The sequence below is a fragment of the Bos indicus x Bos taurus genome, chromosome 21 (assembly GCF_003369695.1).
Source record: "Bos indicus x Bos taurus breed Angus x Brahman F1 hybrid chromosome 21, Bos_hybrid_MaternalHap_v2.0, whole genome shotgun sequence".
Classification (NCBI taxonomy): Eukaryota; Metazoa; Chordata; class Mammalia; order Artiodactyla; family Bovidae; genus Bos; species Bos indicus x Bos taurus.
In genome coordinates this window covers 47883577-47896733 of record NC_040096.1, presented here as the reverse complement: position 1 = coordinate 47896733, position 13157 = coordinate 47883577, and the positions used below count along the sequence as shown (strand labels likewise).

The 13157-nt window shown below is 39.0% G+C and overlaps 1 protein-coding gene across 1 annotated transcript in view; it reads right to left on the bottom strand.

Moving 5' to 3' along the window:
• The window catches only part of TTC6 (tetratricopeptide repeat domain 6), a 186172-nt gene that overhangs the window by 39893 nt on the left and 133122 nt on the right, over positions 1-13157 (bottom strand). Inside the window, exons 19-21 of the mRNA XM_027521191.1 lie at positions 12805-12881; positions 11996-12156; positions 2572-2706 (exon numbers count right to left, since the gene is read on the bottom strand). Of these exons, the coding sequence (XP_027376992.1) occupies positions 2572-2706; positions 11996-12156; positions 12805-12881 (373 nt within the window). The remainder of the gene's footprint in view (positions 1-2571; positions 2707-11995; positions 12157-12804; positions 12882-13157) is intronic.

Genomic DNA, 13157 nt, shown 5'->3' with positions numbered 1-13157 from the left:
CAGGAAAGTGAAAAGTGAAAGTGAAGTCACTCAGTCTTGTCCGACTCTTAGTGACCCCATGGACTGCAGCCTACCAGGCTCCTCCGTCCATGGGATTTTCCAGGCAAGAGTACTGGAGTGGGGTGCCATTGCCTTCTCCGAGGGACCCTAAGAGGACTTTAATCATTATGTGTCTTATTGTGTTTCTTCAAAGAAATCACAATTAGTATTTATTATTTCCCATGAGGACCAGCAGATACATAGTTACAAAATTTCAAAACAAAAGAACTCCAAAGTTTTTTCTAACATTGTGAAGCAAAACTAGGTTTCCCCTGCTTGTCCAAAGGACTAAGAACATGAAAAATATTTGTAATTAATCTCATATGTATTGTAATTTCTTAATGGAAAACTAATCAAGTGCAATTCTCTTTTAAAGTTATAAAGATACAGGTGGACCCCATCCACCCCTATGAATATAAGGACTGGAATGGTGTGTGGGTGTGTCTGTCTGTGTGTGTGTCTGTGTAGCTGTGAAATATTCAAAAAGAGCTAATGATACGTTATTTACGTATTTATCATATCAGTGAAAATTTTGAAATGGAGACTTCGATAAAATAGTCAAATATTATTAGGTTGGTGCAAACATAATTTTGGTTTTTTCACTGTTGAAATTTGCCATTTGATATTGGAATACATTCTTAAATAAATGTGGTTACATTATGTTATTTTAATACACATTTCTCACTTTATGTTTTTTGCTAATGACTCATTGCTGTTTATTTTATGTTTATTTTAGATTATAGAAATGATGTTAGACAAAAAGCAAATTTGAGCGATTTTCTTATTGGAGTTCAAAATAGGTCATTAAGCAGTGGAGACAACTCACAACATCAACAACACTTTTGGCCCAAGAACTGCTAATGAATGTACAGCACAGTGGTAGTTCAAAAAGTTTTGCAAAGGAGACAAGAGACTTCAAGATGAGGAGTGCAGTGGCTGGCCACTGGAAGTTGACAACGAAAACTGAAAACCATCATCAAAGCTGATCCTCTTACAACTACATGAGAAGTTGCCAAAGAACTCAACGTCAACCATTCTACAGTTATTCTTCATTTGAAGCAAATTGGAAAGGTGAAAAAGTTTGATAAGTGGGTGTCTCATGAGCTGACTCGAAATCAAAAACGTTGTTCTGAAGTGTCATCTTCCTTTTATTCTACACAACAACGAACCATTTCTCAATCAGATTGGGACAAAAAGTGGATTTTATACAACTGGCAATGACTTGCTCAGTGGGTGGACAAAGAAGAAGGTCCAAAGCACTTCCCAAAGCCAAACTTGCACCAAAAAAAGGTCATGCTCACTGTTTGCTGTTCTGCTGCTGGTCTGATCCACTACAGCTGTTTGAATCCCAGTGAAACCATTACATCTGAGACGTATGCTCAGCAAATCAATGAGATGCACTGAAAACTGCAGCACCTACAGCTGGCATCGGTCAACAGAAAGGGCCCAGTTTTTCTCCATAACAATGCCCGACTGCATGTCGCACAACTCATGCTTCAGAAGTTGAAGAGTTGCACCACAAAGTTTTGCCTCACCCACCGTATTCACTTGACCTCTTGCCAACCGACTACCACTTCTTCAAGCATCTTGACAACTTTTTGCAGGGAAAACGGTTCCACAACCAGCAGGATGCAGAAAATGCTTTCCAAGAATTCATCAAATCCTGAAGCACAGATTTTTACACTACAGGAATAAATAAACATTTCTTGTCGGCAAAAATATGTTGATTATAATGGCTCCTATTTTGATTAATAAAGATGTGTTTGATAAGGAAGAAGAAGCACCAGTCACAGAAGCTGGTGCTCTGTGACAACCTAGAGGGGTAGGATGGGGAAGGAGGTGAGAGGGAGGTTTAAGAGTGAGGGGACATATATATATACCTATGGCCAATTCATGTTGATGTATGGCAGAAACTGTCACAATGTTGTAGAGTAATTATCCTCCAATTAAAAATAAAATTAAATTTAAAAAAATGAGGATTTGTTTGAGCCTAGCTAATAATGATTTAAAGTTCAAGGTCCAAAACTGCAATTGCTTTTGCACCAACCTAATAGATAAATACTTAATAATTGAATAAACTGGTTTTCAATGAACCTGGCCATCTTAACAGCCAGTTTGCTCTGATTTTAATTGTTCAGTTGTCAATAAGAGAAATCAGTGTCCTCATTGTTTTCCATTTATCCTGCATGACATTGATACACTCAACGTACTGACAATGTGGTAAGTAAATTTATACTAAGTGATGAAATTATTTTGCTATAATAGTTTCTTACAATTAGATTTATTGCTTTGGTGGGAAACACACATTAGCCTTTGGAATATTATCGACAAACAAGCATTAATAAAATGTGTTGAATAAATAAGACAACGTAGTAGGTTTTACAGTGTGCAGACTGACTATAGTAAGCCAAGCTTTACCAGAAGCTCTGGTCTAGTCCCTCACTGCTTAGGTGGCCTTTGGAAATGGAACTGAATGTAAGGAAACAATTTCTAAAACCGTGAAAAACTTATGTGCTTAAATACACAAAATACCAGTTGTAAGCTGCCTTCCTCCATGTAACAAAGACCCAAGTGATACAGACAGTCTGCTGAAGCTGCTAAGGGATTCAGTCCTTTATCAGAAGAAGAAATGAGATCCAATGCCTTTTTAAACATTCTCATGGCTTCCTATAATGATTTAAAAAAAGAGAGAGTGAGGGAAGGTCATGTTTCTCTGTTATATTTATTTAACGTGGCAGCCTACCTAGTAAAGGGAATCCTGAGTACACAGCCTTACTCTCATTTGACATGAGGACACACAGATCTGGTAAAGACATGGATCTTGTCAGTGCACGGCGAGCGAGGACCCAGGTGGGGAGTCTGACCTACCCACGTGCCTGGCCTCTAAGCAGGTATGTAAGTAGGCTTACACAAATAGACTTTTGAAACTGTAATTTCTAAATTCTTTTCTTTTTTGTGAAAATTTATGTGTGTTTAATCTATGAAATAGAGCCATACAAGACTAATTTCTAAATTCTAAAGGGTATTTTCTCATACTCTTCAATCAGACTTCAGTTTATGACCAGTTGCCTAGTAAGTCTCCTGAAGGGAATGTTGGCCAGCTGTTATGTAGTAAAAGTTCTCCACTGACAATCTCTGAGGCAGTTTTAATCACCCTTTATTTTGTTCTGCTGTGCTCTCAAGGAGGTTCCATTGACACGAGAGAATAAACTAACATCAAAAATTACCCATTTAAACTATTCCGCCAAAAGAGTTGAAATTCATTAATGACAAAAATTCAATTTCCCAGATAAAGACAGCTTTTCATAATTAGTGACTCTGTGTATTAATCCATATAGAAACGCAGATGCTTATGACTCTTTAGCCCACTTAATGACATGAAATTGCTACAGAAACAATGAGGTTTAACTTGTATATGCAGTGTCCTTTGTACCCACCCTTGGTTTCTGCCACATATTTACAGTCCATCTCAACATTCAGTGGCTCAGCTGGTAAAGAATCTGCCTGCAAAGAGGGAAGACCTGGGTATGATCCCTGGGTTGGGAAGATCCCCTGGAGAAGGTAACAGCTATCCACCAGTATTCTGGCCTGGAGAATTCCATGGACTGTATAGTTCATGGGGTCGTAAAGAGTCGGACATGACTGAGAGACTTTCAACATTAAACACAAGACCTTGCTACAGAAAAAACACCAATCAACTTCTCAGTTTCCCTCCTTTTTAATTTTCAAAGTCCCTCTATCTTCTTCATTTCCATCTCTTTCTCTCCTGCCTTTGGATGGTTTCTTCTTCTCAGAGCTAACTCCTTAAGCTGTGCCTTTGAGCCCAACTCCATCCCCATAGAAGCCTGCCAGTTCCTTCCACTTTTGAATCTGTGCCCCTCCATTGTCTCCTTGACTCCCTACAGTCTTCCATCACATTTACTTTAAAATGAACATATCTTCACTTCCTCCTGCTTTCTCCTTCAGCTGATGTCCCACCTCTCTTTCCTTCACTACTATAGAAAGTAGTGGTCATCCTCTCAAGGTTTGCAGGGGAGGCATATTTACATTCTAAACACAATACTCTGGGGATAAAAACTTTGAAGAGTTATAAGACTATTATACTAAGTCAAGCAAACTAAAAATATGTTCTGAATTAGGACTAATGACCAGAGAAATAGAGAAAGGAAGTGGATTTGAGAGACATATTTAGAAAGCAGAACCAAGAGAACATGACTATTGATTTGGTATAAAGTGCAAACAAAAGTCACCTAAGATTTCTAGCAGAACAATGTCAGGGAGGCAGAGAGGTTAAAGGAAATTTAGGGTTATTCCCAAGAAGGAATTCAATATCATAAAGGTGTCAATTATTCCTAAAATAACCTAGAGAGTCAATGCAATTCAGTCAAAATTCCAGCAGGATTTCTTGTTGCTGTTGTTTTTATTGAGGCATAGTGGCAACCCACTACAGTATTCTTGCCTGGAAAATCCCACAGACAGGAGCCTGGAGGGTTACAGTTCATGTGATCACAAAGAGTCAGACACAACTGAACGACTGAGCATGGATATTTACAATAGTGCTAGTTTCTGCTGTACAAAGAAGTGAATCAGCTATATGCATACAAATATCCTTCCGTCTTGGACCTCTCTCCCTCCCACCCCATCCCACCCATCTGGGTCATCTTAGAGCACTGAGCTGAGCACCATGTGCTATACAGCAGGTTCCCACTAGGGTTTTTAATGACTCTTGACAAGCTGAATTTTAAATGTGTATGGAAGAGTAAAGGCTAAAAAATAACCAGGGATTTTCTGAAAAAATATGGTGTGATGACTTGCTCTACCAGATGTCAAAAATTACAATAAAGCAATAGTAATTAAGACATTGTATTATTAAGCCAGGGGTAGAAATATTGACCAAAGGAACAGAATAGAAAGCCCAAAATCAGTCCCACACATACATGAAAAGCTACAACAGGACAGATGTACTACTTAAATCTTTGATTGAGGAGAACACTTCAGTAAATGATACTGGAACATGTGAGTAACCATATGGGGAAAATTGAAATTTTATCAATATCTCACATTCAAAAATATCTATTTAAGGTAGAGAGAGATCTTAAACTGGACAAGGGAATGGCAAACCACTTCAGTATTCTTGCCTTGAGAACCCCATGAACAGTATGAAAAGGCAAAAAGATATGACACTGAAAGATGAACTCCCCAGTCAGTAGGTGCCCAATATGCTACTGGAGAAGAGTGGAGAAATAACTCCAGAAAGCATGAAGAGATGGAGCCAAAGCAAAAACAACACCCTCTGGTCAAAGAAGTAAAGTCCAATGCTGTAAAGAACAACATTGCATAGGAATGTTAGGTCCGTGAATCAAGGTAAATGGGAAGTAGTCAAACAGAAGATGGCAAGAGTGAATATCGACATTTTAGGAATCAGTGAACTAAAATGGACTGGAATGGTCGAATTTAACTCAGAGGACCATTACATCTACTATTGTGGCCAAGATTCCTTTAGAAGAAATGGAGTAGCCATCATAGTCAATGAAAGAGTCCAAAATGCAGTACTTGGATGCAATCTCAAAAAGGACAGAATGGTCTCTGTTTGTTCCAAGGCAAACCATTCAATATCACAGTAATCCAAGTCTATGCCCCTACCAGTAATGCTGAAGAAGCTGAAGTTGAATAGTTCTATAAAGACTAACGAGATCTTTTAGAACAAACACCCAAAAAAGATATCCTTTTCATCATAGGGGAATGGAATGCAAAAGTACAAAGTCAAGAGATACCTGGAGTAACAGGAAATTTGGCCTTGGAATACAAAATGAACCACCGCAAAGGCCAGTGGAGTTTTGTCAAGAGAACACACTGGTCATAGCAAACACCCTCTTCCAACAACACAAGAGATGACTCTACAAATGAACATCACCAGATGGTCAACACCGAAATCAGATTGATTATATTCTTTGCAGCCAAAGATGGAGAAGCTCTACACAGTCAGCAAAAACAAGACCAGGAGCTGACTGTGGCTCAGACCATGAACTCCTTATTGCCAAATTCAGACTTAAATTGAAGAAAGCAGGGAAAACCATTAGACCATTCAGGTATGACCTAAATCAAACCCCTTATGATTATACAGAGGAAGTGACAAATAGATTCAAGGGATGAGATCTAATAGACAGAGTGCATGAAGACCTAGGGACGGAGGTTCATGACTTTGTACAGGAGGCAGTGATCAAGATCAACCCCAAGAAAAAGAAATGCAAAAAGGCAAAATGGTTTTCTGAGGAGGCCTTACAAATAGCTGAGAAGAGACGTGGAAGGCAAAGGAGAAAAGGAAAGATATAAGCATCAGAATGCAGAGTTCCAAAGAATAGCAAGGAGATATAAGAAAGCCTTCCTCAGTGATCAATGCAAAGAAACAGAGGAAAACAATAGAATGCGAAACTAGACATCTCTTCAAGAAAATTAAATACAAAGGGAACTTTTCATGCAAATATGGACTCAATTAAGGACAGAAATGGTATGGACCTAACAGAAGCAGAAGATATTAAGAAGAGGTGGCAAGAATACACAGAAGAACTATACAAAAAAGATCTTCACGACCCAGATAATCACGATGGTGTGATCACTCACCTAGAGCCAAACATCCTGAAATGTGAACTCAAGTGGGCCTTAGGAAGCATCACTACGAACAAAGCTAGTGGAGGTGATGGAATTCCAATTGAGCTATTTCAAATTCTAAAAGATGATGCTGTGAAAGTGCTACATTCAATATGCCAGCAAACTTGGAAAACTCAGCAGTGGCCACAGGACTGGAAAAGGTCAGTTTTCATTCTAATCCCAAAGAAAGGCAATGCCAAAGAATGCTCAAACTACCACACAATTGCACTCATCTCACATGCTAGTAAAATAATGCTCAAAATTCTCAAAGCCAGGCTTCAACAGTACATTAAACGTGAACTTCCAAGTACTTCAAGCTGGATTTAGAAAAGGTAGAGGAACCAGAGAGCAAATGGCAACATCCATTAGATCATCCAGAAAGCAAGGGAGTTGCAGAAAAACATCTACTTCTGCTTTATTGACTATGCCAAAGACTTTGACTATGTATATCATAACAAACTCTGGAAAATTCTTCAAGAGATGGGAATACCAGACCACCTTAACTGCCTCCTGAGAAATCTGTATGCAGGTCAAGAAGAAACAGTTAGAACCAGAGATTGAACAACAGATTGGTTCCAAATTGGGAAAGGAGTACATAAAGGCTGTATATTGTCACCCTGCTTATTTAACTTATATGCATAGTACCTCATGTGAAATGCCCAGTCTGGATGAAGCACAAGCTGGAATCAAGATTGCTAGGAGAAATATCAATAACCTCAGATATGCAGATGATGGCTGTATGGCGCAGGAGTGGCAGCTGCGTGGTGCAAGAGCTACCCCACGTCCAAGGTCAGGAGCTGCGGCCGTGAGGAGATACGCCATGTTGAAGGTAAGGAGTAGCGGCTGCGCTTTCCTGGAGCAGCCGTGAAAGGATACCCCATGTCCAACGTAGTAAGAGAAACACAAGTAAGATGGCAGGTGCTGAGAGAGGGCACCAGAGGGCTGATAGACTGAAACCACAATCAAAGACAACTAGCCAATCTGATCACATGGACCACAGCCTTGTCTAACTCAATAAAACTAAGCCATGTCATGTGGGGCCACCCAAGACGGACAGGTCATGGTGGGGAGGTCTGACAGAATGTGGTCCACTGGAGAAGGGAATGGCAAACCACTTCAGTATTCTTGCTTTGAGAACCCCATGAACAGTATGAGAAGGCAAAGAGATAGGACACCAAAAGATGAACTCCCTAGGTCGGTAGGTGCCCAATAGGCTACTGGAGAGGAGTGGAGACATAACTCCAGAAAGAATGAAGGGATGGAGCCAAAGCAAAAACAACACCCAGTTGTGGATGGGACTGGTGATAGAAGCAAGGTCTGATGCTGTAAAGAGCAACATTGCATAGGAACCTGGAATGTCAGGTCCATGAATCAAGGTAAATGGGAAGTGATCAAACAGGAGACAGCAAGAGTGAACGTCGACATTCTAGGAATCAGCAAACTAAGATGGACTTGAATGCGTGAATTTACCTCAGATCAGGAATCCCTTAGAAGAAATGGAGTAGCCATCATAGTCAACAAGAGTCCAAAATGCAGTACTTGGATGCAATCTCAAAAACGACAGAATGATTTCTGTTCATTTCCAAGGCAAACCATTCAACATCATGGTAATCCAAGTCTATGCGCCGACCAGTAACGCTGAAGAAGCTGAAGTTAAGCAGTTCTATGAAGACCTACAAGACCTTTTAGAACTAAACCCAAAAAGTACATCAAGGCTGTATATCCTTTTCATTATAGGGGACTGGAATGCAAAAGTAGGAAGTCAAGAAATACATGGAGTAACAGGCAAATTTGGCCTTGGAATACAGAATGAAGAAGGCAAAGGCTAATAGAGTTTTGCCAAGAGAACGCACTGGTCATAGCAAACACCCTCTTCCAACAACACAAGAGAAAACTCTATACATGGACATCACCGCCAACACCAAAATCAGACTGATCATATTCTCTGCAGCCAAAGATGGAGAAGCTTTATACAGTCAGCAAAAACAAGACCGGGAGCTGACTGTGGCTCTGATCATGAACTCCTTATTGCCAAATTCAGACTTAAATTGAAGAAAGTAGGAAAAACCACTAGACTATTCAGGTATGACCTAAATCTAATCCCTTATGATTATACAGTGGAAGTGAGAAATAGATATAAGGGACTAGATCTGATAGACAGAGTGCTTGATGAACTATGAACGGAAGTTCGTGACATTGTATAGGAGACAGGGAGCAAAACCGTTCCCAAGAAAAAGAAATGGAATAAAGCAAAATGGAAGTCTGAGGAGGCCTTACAAATAGCTGTGAAAAGAAGAGAAGCGAAAAGCAAAGGAGAAAAAGAAAGATATTCCCATTTGAATGCAGAGTTCCAAAGAATAACAAGGAGCGATAAGAAAGCCTTCCTCAGCTATCAATGCAAAGAAACAGAGGAAAACAATAGAATGGGAAAGACTAGAGATATCTTCAAGAAAATTAGAGATACCAAGGGAATATTTCATGCAAAGATGGGCTCAATAAAGGACAGAAATGGTATGGATCTGACAGAAGCAGAAGACATTAACAAGAGGTGGCAAGAATACACAGAAGAATTGTACAAAAAAGATCTTCACGACTCAGATATCACAATGGTGTGATCACTCACCTAGAGCCAGACATCCTAGAATGTGAAGTCAAGTGGGCCTTAGAAAGAAAGCATCACTACGAACAAAGCTAGTGGAGGTGATGGAATTCCAATTGAGCTATTTCAAATTCTAAAAGATGATGCTGTGAAAGTGCTGCACTCAATATGCCAGCAAATTTGGAAAACTCAGCAGTGGCCACAGGACCGGAAAAGGTCAGTTTTCATACCAATCCCAAAGAAAGGCAATGTCAAAGAATGCTCAAACTACTGCACAATTGCACTCATCTCACACGCTAGTAAAATAATGCTCAAAATTCTCAAAGCCAGGCTTCAGCAATATGTGAACCATGAACTTCCAGATGTTCAAGCTGGTTTTAGAAAAGGCAGAGGAACCAGAGTTCAAATTGCCAACATCTGCTGGATTATCGGAAAAGCAAGAGAGTTCCAGAAAAACATCTATTTCTGCTTTACTGACTATGCCAAAGCCTTTGACTGTGTGGATCACAATAAACTGTGGAAAATTCTGAAAGAGATGGGAGTACCAGACTACCTGACCTGCCTCTTGAGAAACCTATATGCAGGTCAGGAAGCAACAGTTAGAACTGGACATGGAACAACAGGCTGGTTCCAGATAGGAAAAGGAGTACATCAAGGCTGTATATTGTTAACCTGTTTATTTAACTTATATGCAGAGTACCTCATGCAAAATGCCCAGTCTGGATGAAGCAAAAGCTGGAGTCAAGACTGCCAGGAGAAATATCAATAACCTCAGATATGCAGATGACACCACTCTTATGGCAGAAAGTGAAGAAGAACAAAAGAGCCTCTTGATGAAAGTGAAAGAGGAGAGTGAAAAAGTTGGCTTAAAGGTCAACATTCAGAAAACTAAGATCATGGCATCTGGTCCCATCACTTCATGGCAACTAGATGGGGAAATAATGCAAACAGTGAGAGACTTTATTTTGGGGGGCTCCAAAATCACTGCAGATGGTAACTGCAGCCATGAAATTCAAAGACACTTGCTCCTTGGAAGAAAAGCTATGACTATCCTAGACTGAATATTAAAAAGCAGAGTCATTACTTTACCAACTAAGGTCTTTTTAGTCATAGCTATGGCTTTTCCAGTAGTCATGTAAGAATGTGAGAGGTGGATTATAAGGAAAGCTGAATGTTGAAGAATTGATGCTTTTGAACTGAGGTGTTTGAGAAGACTCTTGAGAATCCCTTGGACTGCAAGGAGATTGAACCAGTCAATCCTTAAAGGAAATCAGTCCTGAATATCCATTGGAAGGACTGATGCTGAAGCTGAAACTCCAATATTTTGGCCAGCTGATGCAAAGAACTGACTCATTAGAAAAGAGCCTGATGCTGGCAAAGATTGAAGGCAGGAGGAGAAGGGGACAACAGAGGATGAGATGATTGGATGGCATCACCTATTTGTTGGACTTGAGTTTGAGCAACCTCCAGGAGTTGGCCAGGGAGGCCTGATGTGCTGCAGTCCATGGGGTCTCAAAGAGTCGGACACAACTGCGTGACTGAACTGAACTGAACTGAGATCTTAAATTTGAAAAGCAAAACTTTTAAACTCTTAGAAGAAAATACTGGGAAATCGCTTACAACCCTGGTGTAGAAAGGGAATTTTTAAACAAGAAATTTGTTTAATATTTTGTATTTATTTATCTGACTGTGTCAGGTTGTGGCATTTGGGATCTAGTTAGTTGACCAGGAATCGAACCCAGCCCCCCTGCATTGGGAGCACAGAGTCTTAGCCACTGGATTACCAGGAAAGTCCAAACAAGAATTTTTTTAAGGGTGTGATAATGAAACAAAAAGTAGATAGTCAACTACATTAAAATTAAGATCCTCTGCTCATTAAAAGACATCATAAAGAAAATTTAAAAAGCAGGCACAAATTTTAAGAGAATATATGACACACATGCCACCAACCAAGGATTCATACACAGAACTTATTTTTTTCAGTGCCAAAAATCAACATGAACAAGACAAACAAAAATGTGTACAGGAAATGGATAGAACAGGAAATGTGAGTGGCTATTAACCTATAAAATGACGCCTCAACTTTCGCTCAAACTGAAAAATGTGAATTAAGACCATAGACAGTTTTATGCACCAAATTGACAAAAATAAAGTTGACAATACCAGTTATCATAAGATGGAGATAAGCAATAATACTCATACACCACAGGTACAAGAATAAATTGGTAGAAGCCTATGGAACGATGTGCCATTTTTTTGAAAGTCAAACATTTATATCCTCTGCTGCTGCTGCGAAGTCACATCAGTCGTTTCCATGCGACCCCATAGAAGGCCTCCCACCAGGCTCCCCCGTCCCTGGGATTCTCCAGGCAAGAACACTGGAGTGGGTTGCCATTTCCTTCTCCAATGCATGGAAGTGAAAAGTGAAAGTGAAGTCACTCAGCCGTGTCCGACTCCTAGTGACCCCATGGACTGCATCCTCTATGTTCCAGCAATGTTAACAGAAGACATGAAAAAGAATGCTTATAGCAACCTTATTCTTAAGAGGAAAAAAAATAAAAGGGAATAACCTAAATGTTAATTAACAGAAGAATCAATAAATGAATGGCATGATTGTTTTGTTAAAAAATGTATATATAAGCTGTAATTCTAAGCACAATATAAAAATCCATTAACGGGTTTAGTAAACATTACTGAAACATTTTTTACCTTGTTTCTCTTGGCCTTCATTTGAGCTTTTGCTAATAGAGTACACATGGGGACATCAGGCTTATTCAACGTGATCCCATCCAAGACCTGAATGGCCTTGTCATGGTTCTCACAAAATGAATAAATGAGTGCCTGCTGTATAGGACTCAACTCAATGAGACCTGAAAGGAAAAGAAAGTTTATCAATAACTTTGCCAAGTATCTAGACTTCGAGATAATTGTTTTTAGGCAGTCAAGCAATTCAATATTCTGTTTTTTCAATATGAATTTAATAAATCAATATGATACTAAAATCTATTTATTATCAATAAACAGTAAGACATTCCAATTACAAACAAAAAAATAATAGTGAAAGCTTGATATAGCCTGTAATAATCTCGGGGCTTTGCAGGTGGTAAAGAATCCACCTGCCAATGCAGGAGACACAAGAGATGTGGATTCGATCCCTGGGACAGAAAGATCCCCTGGAGTAGGAAATGGCACCCATTCCAGTATTCTTACCTGGAAAATTCCATAAACAGAAGAGCCTGATGGGCTACGTACGGTTCATGGGGTTGCAAAGAATCAAACATGACTGAGCACACACACACACACATAATAATCTCTCACAAAACTCACCAGGTTATGAAGCATTTTACAAATTGATTATATACATGCAAAATTGATGTTTTAAAGTTTCAAAATCCAACTCTGACTTTCAAGTGCACTCTTCGTGCTAGCTATACATAGCTATAGCAAATAGTATAAAAAGATTAAAGAAGTATTTAAAAATTAAGGCAATGTTATAATTTTGCGTTGATTATATTTACCTTTGTTCAGTTCTGCTACTTGATAAATAGTGAACTTTGCAAGATCATAGCATCTCATCCTAAGAAGATACTGTCCTCTGGAAGAAATAACATTCTTTAAATCTAAGCGGTTAAAAATAATCAGTATTTTTCTAAAATAAAGATTTTTATATTACTTAAGATCTTAAATTACATTTATTTACACTTACATATATATGACAAAAACTGTGAAATTTATGAATATTTGTGTAAGTCTAAGTAAGCCAATTAGCATGGGGATGTGAGAACAATACAATTTAGCAAATGTGAACCTGAAAGGAAAATATTCAAGTCTTTTTTTAATCAGTATTTAAAATGTTACACTCTGCTGCTGA